Source organism: Vombatus ursinus, unplaced genomic scaffold, assembly GCF_900497805.2.
Source record: "Vombatus ursinus unplaced genomic scaffold, bare-nosed wombat genome assembly UNPS02014792.1, whole genome shotgun sequence".
In the NCBI taxonomy this organism is placed as follows: domain Eukaryota; kingdom Metazoa; phylum Chordata; class Mammalia; order Diprotodontia; family Vombatidae; genus Vombatus; species Vombatus ursinus.
In genome coordinates, this window is record NW_020954570.1 from 8,264,581 (window position 1) to 8,281,643 (window position 17,063).

The 17,063-nt window shown below is 33.5% G+C and overlaps 1 protein-coding gene across 5 annotated transcripts in view; it reads left to right on the plus strand.

The window, feature by feature from the left end:
- The window catches only part of FER (FER tyrosine kinase), a 260,682-nt gene that overhangs the window by 141,073 nt on the left and 102,546 nt on the right, over positions 1 to 17,063 (plus strand). For all 5 annotated transcript variants that reach the window (XM_027869209.1, XM_027869208.1, XM_027869210.1 and 2 more), the window contains 3 exons: positions 3,101 to 3,157; positions 9,664 to 9,779; positions 14,239 to 14,333. In XM_027869209.1, coding sequence (XP_027725010.1) covers positions 3,101 to 3,157; positions 9,664 to 9,779; positions 14,239 to 14,333 — 268 coding nt within the window. The remainder of the gene's footprint in view (positions 1 to 3,100; positions 3,158 to 9,663; positions 9,780 to 14,238; positions 14,334 to 17,063) is intronic.

Here is a 17,063-nt window from a genome sequence, read left to right on the forward strand (position 1 = left end):
CTTTCCTTTCCTTTCCTTTCCTTTCCTTTCCTTTCCTTTCCTTTCCTGTCCTGTCCTGTCCTGTCCTGTCCTGTCCTGCCCTGCCCTGTCCTGTCCTGTCCTGTCCTTTCCAGTCCTGTCCTTTCCTTTCCTTCTTTCCTTTCCTGTCCTGTCCTGTCCTTGTCAATCAAGGTTAAGTGCTTGCCCTGGGTCACACAACTAGTAAGTGTCAAGTATCTGAGGGCAGATTTGAACTCAGGTCTGTCTGACTCCAGGTCCAGTGCTCTATGTACTGTGTCATGTAACTGCTATTTAGCATGTTATTTAACCAACTGATCAAAATTTACAATAAGGTGGATTATAATATCCTGTTATGCAACAGTGTTTCTTAAATCTATTTTAGAACCTCCTACAGTTATACCTTCTTACACCTATTTTCCCCTGGCTCAAAAACACTTTTTTTTTAATTTAAAAGCATTTTTATTAATTAATCAATTTTTAGTTTTCAACATTCACTTCACCAAGATTTTGAGTTCCAGATTTTCTCTCCATCTCTGATTGCATGCATTCTATTAACCCTTCCCCCAATCTGTCCTCCCTTCTATCACCCCTCCCCCTTTTATTTTCCTGTAGGGCAAGATAGATTTCTATACCCCATTGCTGTATATCTTATTTCCCAGTTGCATGTAAAAACAATTTTTAACATTTGTTTTTAAAATTTTGGGTTCCAAATTCTCTCACTTTCTCCCTCCCCACCCACCCTCATTAGAGAAGGCAGACAATTCGATACAGGTTATACATGTATAATCATGTAAAACACTTCCCTAATAGTCATGTTGTGACAGACTAACTATATTTCCCTCCATCCTATCCCACCCCCTGTTTATTCTGTTCTCTGCTTTAACCCTGTCCCTCCTCAAAAGTTTTTCCTTCTGATTACCCTCTATCCCAGTCTGCCCTCCCATCATGTTCCCTTCCTTTATCCCTTTCCCCCCTATTTTCCTGTAGAATAAGATAGATTTCCTTACCCAATTGAATGTGTATATTATTCCCTCCTTAAGCCATAACTGATGAGAGTAAAGTTTACTCATTCCCTCTTACATCCCCTCTCTTCCCTTCCACTGTAAAAGCTTTTTCTTGCTTCTTTTTTGTGAGATAATTTACCCCATTCTTCCTCTCGCAGTACATTTCTCTCTCACACCTTAATTTTATTTTTTAGATATCATCCCTTCATATTCAACTCACTCTGTGCCCTGTCTACATATATTATTAATTATAATAATTATTTGTTACATCACCATAATAATTATTATTAATATATAATATATTATTATATATTCCCTCTAATTACCCTAATACTGAGAAAGGTCTCATGAGTGATAAATATCATCGTTTCATGTAGGAATGTAAACAGTTCAACTTTAATAAGTCCCTTTTGATTTCTCTTTCCTGTTTGTTTCATGCTTGGCCTTTTTCATGCTTCTCTTAGAGTCTTGTATTTGAAAGTCAAATTTTCTCTTCAGCTCTGGTCTTTTCATCAAGAATTCTTGAAAGTCCTCTCTTTCATTGAATGCCCATTTTTTCCCCCTGAAGGATTATACTCAGTTTTGCTGGGTAGGTGATTTTTGGTTTTAATTCTAGCTTCTTTGACCTCCAGAATATCATATTCCAAGCCCTCTGATCGCTTAATGTAGAAGCTGCTAAATCTTGTGTTATCCTGATGGTGTTTCCATAATACTTGAATTGTTCCTTTTTGGCTGCTTGCAATATTTTATCCTTGACCTGGGAACTCTGGAATTTGGCTATAATATTCCTAGGTATTTTCCTTTTGGGATCTCTTTCAGGAGGTGATCAGTAGATTCTTTCAATTTCCTTTTTACGCTCTGGTTCTAGAGTATGAGGACAGTTTTTCTTGATAATTTCTTTCTTTCTTTTTTTTCCTTGATAATTTATTGAAATGTGATGTCTAGGCTCTTTTTTTTTTTTCCTGAGACAGTGAGGTTAAGTGACTTGCCCAGGGTCACACAGTTAGTGAGTATCATGTCTGAGGCCCGATTTGAACTCAGGTACTCTGACTCAAGGGCTGGTGCTCTATCCACCGTGCAATCTAGCTGCCCCCTATGCTCTTTTTTTGATCATGGCTTTCATGTAGTTTGATAATTTTTTAATTATCTCTCCTGCATCTATTTTCCAGGTCAGTTGTTTTTCCAATCAGATATTTCACATTGTCTTCTATTTTTTTCATTCTTTTGTTTCTTGATTTCTCACAAAATCATTAGCTTCTCTTTGCTCCATTCTAATTTCTAAGGAATTATTTTCTTCAGTGAGCTTTTGGACATCCTTTTCCATTTGGACATCCTTTTCCACATCCAATTCTGCTTTTTAAGGCATTCTTCTCCTTGTTGGCTTTTGGGACCTTTTTTGCCATTTGGGTTAGTCTGTTTTTAAGGTGCTATTTTCTTCAGTATTTTTTGGGGGTCTCCTTTAGCAAGCTCTTGACTTGTTTTTCATTATTTTCTTGCATCACTCTTATTTCTCTTCCCAATTTTTCCTCTACTTCTCTTATTTAATTTTCAAAATCCCTTTTGAGCTCTTTCATGGCCTGAGACCAATTCACATTTTTCTTGGAGGCTTTGGAGATAGGAGCTTTGACTTTGTTGCCTTCTCCTGGTTGTATGTTTTGATCTTCTTTGTCACCAAAGTAAGATTCTATAGTCTGAGTATTTTTCTGCTATTTGCTCATGTTCCCAGCCAATTACTTGTTTTGAACTCTTTGTTAAGGTAGGGCTCTGCTTCCAGTATGGAAGATGTACTGTCCCAAGCTTCAGGAGTTTTGTGCAGCTATTTTCAGAGATACTTCTAGGACCTGTAAATTTTCAGTTCTTCCAAGGTGGTATGATCAAAGGAGAGGTGTTTACTCCTCTCCTATGCTTTGGTCTGTGAATGACTATAAGCACTCTTTTCTGCCTTGGAACTGTGAGGAGGATTCCCTCTCCACTGCCGCCACAAGCTCAGCTACGCCAGTGGTCCTCCTCACCCCAAAAACCAAATACACTTTTTGTTCTGGAAAATATACTGTTCAGTGCATCAAACAGGTGTTTTTGTTTTGTTTTTGATGTAGGATAAGAAATGGGTTCTCAATCATGAAGATGTCACATTGGGAGAATTACTAGGCAAGGTAAGCAATTAAATGTGTTAACTTTTTAAAATTCAGTTCGTTTGAATTTCATATTGTTTATAAAGTCTTAAGATTTCTGTTTTTTCTTCAAAATTGTTTTTTTCTTATGTCCTAATATTCAGTAAAGTATGTTTGAAACTAATTTATGAAAGCTTAGTGCCACACGTAGTGATATATGTGTATATGTGTGTATGTATACATACAGTACACTTTTGCTATATTTGCCTCTTAAAACAACTGTGTTGAAACTGCGGAATAACTTAAAGTTTCTTAATGGCTTAAAAATACCCTATATAATTTTTTTTAAAGAAACACAAGTAAAAAGATGTTTTATTACAAAATAACAAATGTATGTCTTTAAATTGGTGGCCTTATAAAGGAAATGAAATAATGAAAGATTTTACATAGAATAGGATATGTTTAAACAAATTGTTGACTTTACTCTTTCTTTGGGTTATATGCCAGAAATAGTTCAAGAAAAATTAAATATTAATTCTGTATTGTATCAGATTAGATCACTAAATCGGATAAAGGTTTTAAATATAATCTCAAGAAACAGTTTTTGTGTACAGTGTACATGTATAAGTGTTTAGGGGGCCAGTCTCAAAGTCTGGAGGACCTCGATTCGAGTAATATGTCTGGTACATACACCTTTGTGGCCCTGGTTAAGTTTCTTAATGCTACTGTCACCTCTAAGACTATAAGTTGCAGAACAGTGGTAGCCTTATAGAGGGAATTACCTTAATGGGATTTTCCTACATCAATGAAATCACATCTGGACCTTTAATACAAAGTATATGAATAGATAAGTATATGCAACAATGCACTGTTTTAACATAGCTTGTTGTTACACAGATTTAGATAGAATACTAGTCAAACCACATTTATCAGAATATAGAAATTGCATGTAATAAAAGACAATTATCTGATTAGCCTATTCCTTTTCCCCATAACTGATTTTATAAGGGAGTTCTGAAGTATATGTTATAGCTCAGTAAGAAATGGAAGAAAAACTAGTGAGAATGGAAGAAAACAAATGCAAATTAAATAGTCTTTTGTTTATACTTCAATTATAATGTTTAAATGTTAGTTTATTCAAAAGACCAATTTATACCTTTATTAGAGGTGTTTTCATACAGAAGATTTGATTGATCTTGACTTAATGATGTAGAATTCAGGACAGTATAAAATCTGAACGTTTGTGAAAGGCAAACAATTTCAATTAATGTCTTGTAATTATGATATAATATGTAAGATAAAGAGATTAATAATATGTGGCAAATTAGCTATTTGGGGGTGTATAAATCTTTATGAAATTACTCGTGATGCCTGGCTTATAGTAGGTGCTAATTAAGTGCTTGTTAAATGATACTGGTAAAATTATTGTCAAAATGTTTTCTCAATATATAAGCTATTTGACAAATTCACAAAATTTAATAAATTTTCATTGTACACACCAATAACCTTATCTGTTATTGATGTAATAGTATTGATTTAATGTGTAAACTTAGAAAATTTGGAGAACGCCAAACTAAAGAGTAGTAGTAGGTGTTTGTTTTCTATGTCTTAATCATTCTGCATAGAAACATCCATTCATTTTCTTCAGATCAGAAAAAAGTATATCTTGTCTGTGAATCAAAAGATCCCACTGAAAATCTAGAGTAATAAAGGAATCAAAATGAAAAAATTAATAAATTATCATAATACAAGTAAAGCAGTTGTTGAACAAGAAAAGAGTGTGAGGCAAGCTCAAATATTCAGTAGTAGGGAAATTTTTCTTTTCAATTAAAGAAAAACCCTCTAACAATTCTTATATTTAGTCATCTTATTTTTTTTAAATGCTATTTTGGGAGGTAAAAATAAAATTGAACTCCTTAGAAAAAATTTCAAAAACTTAATAGCACCAGGAGGAGTAGAATATACCAATTTTAATAAATTTAATTATCCTTCTTTGAAAGACTACATCCTCCAAAAAGACTGTATGACAGTTGATAAATCATTCCATAAGAAATTCTTCAAATAGAAGAAAATTAACCACTTCATAATGATTGTCAGTGAGTAGAAAATAGAATTATCAAGTGAACAGCATCTTTCTTGGAATTATAGTAAATTGGTTATTATAAAATTCACTTATTACAATTCATTCCCACCCAAATCAGGATATAGACCTGATTTGACTACGAATTATTGGTTATGTCACTCCTCAGCTCAGAAACCACCAGTGACTGTATTGCATATTCAGAAAGTCCAAACTCCTTTAACTTTTCATTAAAGACACATTTTAGACTCCAAAGGACCTTTTCAGCTCTATCTCCTTTATTCCTGTCACATATCCCTGGCTCTTAACTACACCACCTTCCATTCATGAAACATACCTTGTCCTTTCTTATTTCTTCACCTGTGACTTATACCTCTTCCTGATATTCACCTTTCTTATGGAGTTTTCAGAATCACAGATATTGTCAGTCAACCAGCAAGCATTTATTAAGTACCTACTATGTGCCAGGCATTGTACTAAACAAAGAAAGGCAAAGAACAGTGCCTATTCTCAATTGGCTTACAAGGGGAAAGATAAATGGAGATAATTATGAAAAGGAAGATACTAACAATAAGAGAGTTTGGGAAAGGCTTTTTGTAGAATATGATATTTCATCTGAGACTGGAATGAAACCAGGAAAGGTAAGAGACAGAGATAAGTAGAGAGAGATTTCCAGGCTTAAGGGAAAACTAGTGAAAATGCCCAGAGTTTAGAGATGGGGAATATCTTCACACAAGATATTCCCCATCATGCATCCCCCCATAGTGCATATCCCCATGCATCAAAGCATAAGTGGAAAGTAGGAAGTATGTAAGAAGACTTGAAAGGTAGGAAGGGGGTAGGTTATGAAAAGATTTAAAAACCAAACAGAAGATTTTATAATTGATCATGGAGGTAATAGGGAGCCATTGGAGCTATAGTATGTAATATAGTATGAACAGTGTGATGTGATTAGACCTTAGCTTCAAGATCAGTTTGGCAGCTAAATGGAGGAAGGACTGGATAGGCAGCAAGCAAGCTATTGCAATAGTCCTAGCACATGGTGATGAGGGCCTGCATCAGGGTGGCCACAATAAGAATGTTAAGAAGGTAGATTTGACAGTTCTTGGCAAAAGATTGGATGTGGGAGATAAGAAAGTGGGGAGTTGAGGATGACACCTACAGGGCAAGACTCAGTAACTGGGAGGATAGTGGCCCCCTAAATAGTAATAGGAAACTTAGGAATAGAGGAAGGCTGGATGAGGGGTAGGAGGGCAGTTTTGGACACACTGAATTAAAGATATCCACAAGACATTCAGTTCAGAATATCCAATAAGTAGTTAGAGAAAAGAGACTGAAGGTGAGCAGGGAGGTTGGGGATAGATAAGTAGATCTGAGAATCACCAGGTCAGAGATGATCATTGCATGCATCTCTTCTTTGAGAATTCTTAATACCCTTGTAGCAAAGGATCATATATTGATAATATATTGATCTAGAGCTGGAAGGGAACTCACTTGTAGACCATCCTTTAAGGATAAAAAAATCGGGGCCCAGAAAGACTGACAGGTGTGTATCCACACAAGTGGCATCAGAGGTGCGGTTTGAACTCAAGTCCCCTGACTCCTTCGTCATTCTTACTTTATCATGGTGGGGTTTAGTATATTATGGAAAGGCAAATATATTTATAAATTATACATATACATATAAAACACATTTTTTAACATTATTGTTGTTTGTCCTTCATTCTTGAAGAGGACCATGACATCAGGGATGTGAGGGAGGGCTGTGCAAAGTCACCTGCTTCACTTTCTTCACTGGAGCCATTTGGGTCCAGTGGCGATACATAGATCAGGATGACTGGAGATGTCCCTGGATGCAGCAGACCTTTTTAGCAGGTCTCAGTTTGACTGAGGCAGCACTTATTCAGTGATTAAGGCTAGGTAAGACAGATATTAATTGTACCCCTATGATAAAAAATTTGCTGCACATATACATATATATATATCATTTCACATGTATACACAGATATGTATATATAGTATAACATGTATTATATATTATACAGCATATAATATATATAATATATAGTATATGTATTCTATATCTACACATATATACAACAGCATATAAATGGAAACATACATAAATGCTAAAAATACTTTTTCTCTGTAAATCTTTAGCAATGTTAATCATCTGATAAAACATAAAAATGTAAAATTTGCAATTAAATAATATTAACTTGAAAATATTAAACAGTACTAGAAATATAAAATATGGTTACCTTGTACGAAAATCTTGAACTTATATTGATTTTTAAGGAGAATGAAAAAGTCATGAATTACAGCTAAAATTAAAACTTAGAAATCTTTATTTCATTAGTTTCAGCCTCCTCCTTACTTGCAGCTTTTATCTAGTTTCTTAAGTTCCTAGATAAATTAGACTACTCTCATCTTGTACCTTTATTTATTATTATTCCATCTCTTTACCTTTATTCACACCATTCCAATGACTTGAATAGACTCCCTCTCAGTAAGTGCCATTCTCATTTTTTTGAAAGCCCTTTACTTCCTTAAGACCTAAATCAGAAATGACCTTTCTCATGAAAACTTTCATAATCAAAAATAATCATAACCATAAATAAAAACCCTTGAAAACAGAATCTTTTTAATTCTAGTGCCTAGCAGCATGCCTTGAGCATAATAGGTACTTAATAAGTTTGTCAAATTGAATTGAAAGTTAAGTCTTACTTCAAAAGCTATTGATAATTAATCTTCAAGTAATTAAAAGTTGGTTACAGTAGATTTATGTAGTATTCTAAATGACCAGTGGTTTGATCACAGAACTTCTTAAAGTTTTTTTTGTGTCATGGGAGCCCTTTGGCAGTCTAGTGAAGTCTATGGACCCCTTGTTGATTATTTTTTAAAAATTCATGTAATAAAATTTATTGCAAAGGTTGCAAAGAAAATCAAGTATTTTGAAATAGTTATGAATTTTTTTAAAATTAAATTTACATTGGTAGAACTATGAACTATTTTGGAGAGCAATCTGGAATTATGCCCCAAAAGTTACAAAATGGTGACCTTTGACCCAGCAATACCACTATTAGGTCTGTTTCCCAATGTGATCAGGGAAAAAGAAAAAGAACCTATTTATTCTGAAATATTTACAGCAGCTCTCTTTATGGTGGCGAAAAAACTGGAAATTGAGGGGATGCTCATCAATTGGGGAATGGCTAATAAGTTGTAGTGTATGGTTGTGGTGTAATATCACTGCACAATAAGAAATGATGAGTTGTTTGATTTTAGAAAAACATAACAGCAATAGTGTTCATAGAATAATTGTGAATAATCATGTTATTCTCAGTACTATAAATACTCAAACCAACTATAAAAGACCTTTGAAGGAAGATGCTATATGCCTCCAGAGAAAAGAACTGATAAATAAAAGTATACATACTGTGGTTTTACATATATTTATAAATCTGCATCAAATGTTGGCCTTCCCTAGTGTGGGCTGGGGATGAAGGACAGGAGACAGTTCAGAACTAAAATGTAACAAAACACATAAGTAAAGAGAAAACAATTAAGTTTACAGCCCCTTAGGTGTTAAGTATTTAGAAAGAGAAGAAGAGAAGACCCAATTCAGAGCCTTGGAGGACACCTCCCCAAAATTTGTCCCTGATTTTTGACATCCTTAAATTATCTTGAGATTTTTTTCTTAATTGTATATGTGTGAATGTGTGTGCATGTATGTTCCATATACACACATTTGCATATATGGGAAATCTAGTGAAAAAATAAAAAATACTACATCCTGAGACACTTTTCCCACGTTTCAGAAATCTGGACTCAAGTCTTTAATATTTCCGTATTTTACTTATAAACTTGACTTTTTCTAATATATGTGTAATGGTGTAAGGCAATGATAAATTTTGGGGAAGTTCTTGAAGTTCTGACAAGGACAGAAAAAATTTTATATTAAATATCTGCATCAACAGCAAGCATCTATTGAATGGGTACTATTGCCATGTGCTGCCGTAAGTTCTGGCCTTTCCGAGATAACTCACTGTTTTCTTCATCTTTCTACTACTTCAGCACTTTGAAACCAATAGAACATTCAGGCATAGTAGTGAAACGAATTTGAATTAGTATTTAAAAAGTGGTTTTTCAAATAAGATTAGAGTTTGAGGAGAATGAAACTTTGGTCTTTTTTCTAAGAATTACACTTCTTGGACAAAGCTTTTTTAGTTTCCTCCTTTTCCTTTACCTGTTTTACTTTTCCTCCCCCTTTTCCTTACACTTCCAACTTGCAAGATATTAGTATAATTAGATGGCTGACGAATGGAAGCCATTCCAACCCAAATATTTAACTAAATCTAACTTTAAACCTTTGATCATGATAATAAGGGAAGTTATCTTCTTTTCCTGTATTTTTCAAAGATACATGACAATAGTTTGCTTTTAATAGTAAGTATATTTTCATTTTCAGGGTAATTTTGGTGAAGTATATAAGGGAACATTAAAGGATAAAACTGCTGTTGCTGTAAAAACGTGTAAAGAAGATCTTCCTCAGGAACTGAAAATAAAATTTTTACAAGAGGCCAAGTGAGTTCTCTAAAGTAAACCAGAATTTGTATTGATGGCATGTTGAGTAATTCATTATAATGTAAAATTTAATACACTTTGAATTGTGGTTTGCTAACGGGTCAGTGGTTTGTGAACCTAGTAATTATCAGTTTCAGAATCTGGTACTACTTCTGCAGAAATCAATAATGGTTTTGAGGTGAACTATAGCCACTAGGTGGCACAGTGGATAGAGTACTGGGCTTAGAGTCAGGAAGCCCAGAGTTCAGATTTGTTGGTCTCAGATACTTATTAACTGTGTGACCCTGGGAAAGTCATTTAACTTTGTTTGCCTCAGTTTCCTTATCTGTGAAAATGAAGGGGAGAAGGAAATGGCAAACCACTGCAATATCTTTGCCAAGAAAACCCCAAATGGGGTCACGGAGAGTCAGATTCGTCTGAACAACAACAACAACACAGAACAATGATAGTCAAATAATTCATCTGTTAAATAGCATCCAATTTGGGCTTTCCAAGTTTATCTTAAATGAATAAGGCTGTTATAATCTCATTTATACATCACTGTGTAGAGCTATACATGCTCATGTACGCATCTAAATCTCTGTACTTGTTATGTTTGTATACTCCTCATTAGAACTTAGGCATCAATTCTTTTTCCATATCTTCCTGCCTCTCATTTCTAAAAAACCATATTTCCCTTCTTCCATCTCAGAGTTCTGCCTTTTCTTTAACCTCCCAATTCCATCCTTCCTAGTTTCCTTTGCTAATTATTTTCACTTCTTTCTACTCTTCAGTAAATTGTATGTCCTACCTTACACTTACTCCCTTATCATTTAAAATGTTGAAGGTCTTCAGTTGGTGGCACAGTCAACACTAAGTACAATTAAAAACCATTTAAGTAATAGTAACACATTTTCTCCCTCTCAAAAAATATGACTGCAGGATTTTATGATACTTGATTGTTTCTGTTGCAGGGAAGCTAGGTGGCACAGTAGATCTGGAGTCAGGACATAACTGAGTTTAAATCCTCCCTCAAACACTTGCTTGTGACCCTGAGCGAGTCACTTAACCTGTATGCTTCCGTTTCCTCATCTGTTAAATCTGTAAAAAACCTAATAGTAGCAACTACTCCCAGAATTATGGTGAGGATAAAATGAAGTAATATTTGTAACATGTTTGGCTAACCTCACAGTGTTATTAGCTATTATTATTGTTTCCTTTTAAATTAATTTTTTAAATGACTGATACAATATCTCTCAGTTTGAATGTTAATCTGTGGTCTTTGTCCTTTGGGAAACTTGGTAAATTTACCATTACAATGCTAGTTATATTATTTCCCATTTATGCAGCCATTCTTTTACTGCATGGTGGAGAATTTGAGACTTTTCTTTATTTCCTTGAAAGCTTTTTCTGAGAAGATTTTAAAAAAACAACAAAGCCTTAAGTTTTCCAAAATGGATTCTATTGGAATTTTTATAAGTACATGTGAGAGATTTTTTTCTAGCAGTCCTGCCAGACTTTTAAAGATACCTCTCTAAGTATAGAAGCGTAGACATTCTTTTCACACTTCAAATATGTGTACTTCCTAAGTGTCTATACATTTATGATTACTGTCATACCTAAATGTTTGTAGTCTGTTTGGCATTTAAAGGTCTTCATAATGTGGTCCCTTCCTTCTTCCCCTCCATACCCAGGTACATTGAGCTACCTTCTATTCTTTTAACATGACTCTCCATCATCTTCCTGCCTTTACCCTAACTATGTATTTTCCTATGCCTGGAATGCTCTTCATCCTCATCTCTACATTTTAGTTTTCCTGACTTTATTCAAGATTCAGCTCAAAAGTGACCTTCTAGAGGAGGCATTTCTTGGTCTCTCCAGGTGAACGTACCTTCTTCTTTGAGATTACATCCCATGTATTCTATATTTATCTTGTATGCATCTGGCTATTTACATGTTTTTTTCACCATTAGAAAATAAACTTTGTGGCAGGGACTTTTTTTGCCTTTCTTTGTATCCCTAGTGCTAACAGAGTTCCAGGGGTATGCTAAATGCTTAATAAAAGCTTTTTTATTAATTGATTTATTGATATATAACTTAAAATTTCCCTTGCTTTACATTTCCTTGAACATAATTATAAGTGTTTTTATTTTGATAATTTGTTTCATTTCAGTTAATCCTTTGACCTACGTGGGGCAAAAGCAGCTTCTCTAAAAATGAATGATAGTGTCTATAGGATATAAAAAATAATACATTTGATTAGTAAATATAGTCTATGGAAAAAAGTTGTGAAACTTTGTCTAACATGCTTGTAATATGCCACATAAAGAAACATTTTCTGATGAGAGTAAAAAATTAATAAACATTATCATAGATTAGAAAATTTGGTACCCTGTTATCTCATTAACTTATTGCCATTTGTTATTCCTAGTCATAATGTTAGCTGCAGAATTATTTGTAAAAATATTTAACTTTTCTGCTATACAATTTGATAGTGTGTTATTTTAGCATAGATAATTTAATATACTTTTTAACCTTTGATAGACCCAAGCATTTTATATGTTTTGAGAGTCATTTAATTTCATGTGTATATTCATGCTGACTGATTAGTGGAATTTCTTTACTTTCTAAGAAAGTTTGCATCCTATCAGCTGAGATTTGGTATTAAAATCAAACATTGTAAAGTGTTTTTTTTAATTTTCTAGAGCAGTTTTTAACTGTAAACTTGTCTACTAAAATATTTTGATAACTGTATTTCAGTATAATTGACTTCCTTTTATCATATTATCTATTTTACTGTATTCATTTAAAAACATTATTCTTAGAAGGAGTTCATAGTCTCTACCCGACAAAAATGTTTCTGACACAAAAAAAGGTTAAGAACGCCGGTTATAGAATGAATGACTAGTTACAAGTAATTCACAGAGTATTTGCCATAAGTCTCTACAATTATTCCTAATCTGTCTTTCCACTTAAAAGTCATAATATGTTATCATTCTTAAAATATTTTTCAGCTCTTTGTGTTAGTGTGTGTGTGTGTGTGTGTGTGTGTGTGTGTGTGTGTGTGTAAATATATAAATTTTCTTTGACCTTAAATTAAGGTAGTTGTGTTCATACCATTGTCCTTTTCTCTTTTGGAAAACAGTAGAGCTCATTGACTGTGATAATAGAATAATAAAAATGGAAAGAACTTACAGAGTTAATGTAATCTGTTGTTACTACTGTTTAAATAATCCTGTTCACATGGATATCTGTCTTACATTTGAAGATACCAGGGACATCTGTGGCCTATTCCATTGTTTGTAATGATCTCTGTCAGGAAGTGGCTCTTAATATCTAAGCTAATTTTCTCCTATTCAGTGTGAACATGTTTCCTTATCCCAAACTGAGACAAACTATTATTATTACATTTAGTAATACTAGTATTACAACTTTTAATTTTTCACAGGAGTGAAAAGAAGGTATCCTTTTCTTCCATTTCAGATTATCTCAATTCCCTCAATGTTTGTCAAGGTTCTTATTTTTCAGTAATGGTTTTATCTTTATTATTACCACCAAAATCTGTCAAAGTCAAACCCTGTGCTCAATGGGGCATTTCTCTTGTGGCCAAAAGAAGGAGATACTCATTTGGGGGTAGATAGCAATCCCCATAATTTCATTGTTATAGGAAACTGCTAATGAGAACCTTACTCTACTAATGCTGGTCGGCCTCCAGCTTCTTATCTTGGAGAACCTGCCTGGAGTGCTAAGAGTTTAAGTGACTTGCCCAGAATCACACAGGCAGGATGTGCTAGAAATTGGACTTGAACCTAGGGCTTTCTAGCCTTGAAGCTAGCTCTAGGCACTATGTCATGCAGTTTTTATTTTATATGTATTTGTGGTATCGATTTTTTAAAAAATAGAATTACATTTTAAATTCATGTTTATCATATAGTCTAAGATGGATACATAATTTTCAGTTTCACTTGTATATAATATCTGGCCCAAAGTCAGATTTTGTGAAAGTGTATGTTCTATAGGATTTTATGCACAACCCAACTTATTATATTTAATGTGACAATCAACCATATATCACCTTGGCAATAACTGGTAAATGTTAAGAATGAATCATGATGCCAAGTATTGGAAAGAAGACGAGACCTAGAGTCGGCAGAAACCTAAATTTTAGTTTTAGTTTATCAGTCTGCAGAGAATCGTAAATATAAAGCTGTAAGGAACCTTCACAGTCATATAGTCCTATCCCTTCATTTTACAAGTGAGGAAATTGAGTCCCAGCGTGGTTAATTGATTTGTTTAAGGTCTTAAAGCTATTAAATAACAGAATAGAGTTTCAAATTCAGGTTATCTAACCTTAACGCCTGTGTTTTTTACTTTTACATAGCACCTTGCTTTTATAGAGTAAATAATTAGTTTTGTGTGTGTGTGTGTATAAATTTTAATTTAAATTATAAATGCTAATATAACTTCTTCTCCTATCCAGAATACTCAAACAGTATGATCATCCTAATATTGTCAAGCTTATAGGAGTTTGCACACAAAGACAACCCATTTACATCATCATGGAGCTTATTCCAGGTAATTTTTTCTGTTTCCTGCTTTATAAGACATGTTTCAGCTTACATTTTAATGTCTTTCTTTCTTTTTTTTTTTTTTTTGGCTCTGTGATAAGTTGTCTTCATGAGTTTTCTTTGTTAAATGTTCAAGGACCTTAATTATAGTTATGTGGTATAGTGAGATTTAATACTTTTGCACAAAATATCCTTATACCTTACAAAGGTTATAGTGTTAGGAAGTGTCAACTGATAATGTTAACTACATATGTAACACATGTTAATCATGTGTGGTTTCACATTGAATTAAGTGACTCCATTAATTGGGAATTGGCTTTATTAATTATACTGTCATGACCAAAGAATGTATAGGAAAATATTCATCCTAAATTTAGGTTAGTTAGATTTGGATTTTCAAGGTGAAGCTAGAACTCCATCTTTTAATGCCGTCATTTCTATTTATGTATTTCTACCATTTAAGTCCTCTAAAAAAAATAATGGCTAAAAAGTTGTATATTTTTTGTTATTTCTACTGTAGATCATGACCCTTGCCAGTTCAGGTTAATTGGGCTAGTAATTTTTGCCAGCAGGTGGAGACAGCTTAAAACTGTTGTAACATGCACTTGAATTTCATTGTACTTCTGTCTATAATAGAGAATATATTCTTTATGATTAATATTTGTCATGGAAGCACTTAATATCATATACACCTGCATATCTGTATCTAGTGGTGGCGTTAACATAACAGAAATTGGATTATGTCAATCAGTAAATATTTATTATGCTATATGCCAGGCACTGTGCTAAGTTCTGAGGGTACAAAAAGAAGCAAAATTCAGTCTCTGCCCTCAAGGAGCTCACAATCTAATTTTTTTGCCACCATCATTTCTTTTTTTTGCTGTATTTGAAAAGAATACAAGCTAACAAATGAATATTTGTATTAGATGTATGTGTATGTATCTATGTATTGAGACAAAAATGTATATATCTGTATACTATATATTTTTCTCTATGTGTATATAAATCAAAAATAAAAGGTAGGAGAATAAAGTATTATATTAAATACTGTGTGCCAAAGTTGATATCCTGTGTAATTCTTAGACTATCTGAGAATTGTTGTACTCTTCATACTTTTACTTTAATTTCCATTTTAATGGAACCTCTTGATATGTCCTTTATTGTCACTGTATAATTTTTAACCCTAGGATTTCTACATCATTATCATCTTCAAGTAACATTGCACTACACTTGTTATAATACACATTTTTGTAATATAAGTAACATAAGGTTCATGCCCTAAATGATTTTGTAATCTAGTTGGGAGAAATTATGGATTAAAATAAATAAACCTCAGTAAACAGGTTGAATGGAATACGATATAAATAAAACAGTATATATGAAAAAAGTACAAATTAACATGCATGTATGTATATTACACACACAAAATAAGTTCAGATAGATGTCTTGCAATAGAGATAATAAATTTTAATTCTCAAACGAGTAAGTAGATTTTGCTGCTTTTCCTGAGGTATATAGAAAAGTAGATTTTGTTCTATATGTTGAGATGGTTGAAAAAAGAATTAACATAAGAGGTAAGTTTTTTGTTTTGTTTTACAAGAGAAAGTAAATAGTTTAAGGAATTTAAAATAGAATGTAATATGTTTTGTGGCTTAAAGGACAGGAGGTACATTGTAAGGTAAAAATGGTTGTGGTTTCTGGGGCAAGTGGCAAACTGCCATGAAGGATAAAGAACAAGACTTTGTATTCAGGTCATCGGGAGAGGCAGAGCACTACTGCAGGACTGAACAGCACTATTTTATAATATATATTATATGTAACAAATAGAGCAAATTGAACTGGGAAGAAGTTGGAGATATTAAATGCACTGAAGAAGAATATACATTATTCTAGTTATGGGTTAAGGAAATTTGAATATAGGAATAAAGAGGGAAAGCCTAAATAACATGTAAGTTAAGCTATATTTGCCGAAGCAGCACTTTGACACAAAAATATACTAAAGAGAATATATTCAAATACTGAAATGCATTTGTGATCTCATTAATGTATTATTTTCAGTGATGCATATCATAGCTCATTTGAGCCTGCCCATTCCATGTTACATTTGTCCCTGACTTCCCATAAGTTCACCACAGGATATTTACCCAGTATATCAATGGCCTGCTTTGCTTTCTCTTTACTTAACAAAAATAGCAGTGGAGCACATCAGCTGTCCATTGGTTATACCTCATGCTTGCCATGTAAACAGCCAATCTTTTCTCCTGCCAAAACATTTCTTTGATGAAATTCTTTGTTCTCTTTCATAATTATAGGATCATATACTTAGTACCTGATAGCACTTAGTGACCATCTCATTCAACTTATTATTTTAGAGAAGAAAAACTAGGGCTACACTTCACACAGGTAGAAGTAACAAAGCCAGAATTCAAAACTAGGCCCTTTGACTCCAAATCTAATGTTTTTGTTTGTGGCTTTTTCCCCCCATGGGACCATGCTACTTTGATTGTAATGTGTGGTAGCCAGTTTGTACTGTGCATGTGCTTTTCCATGATCTCTACCAAAAAGTTATTTAAAAAAATATTAGTAATTATCTACCACATACTTTCCTTCTCTATGTTGAGGTTTAGAGGTTTAGGGGTGCTGGGACCCCAAAATCACGACACATTGGTCCTACCTGAATAAATTCGACCCAAGCCTTCTTTCAGCTAAAGACAAGCTTTATTAAAGATCCGCCATA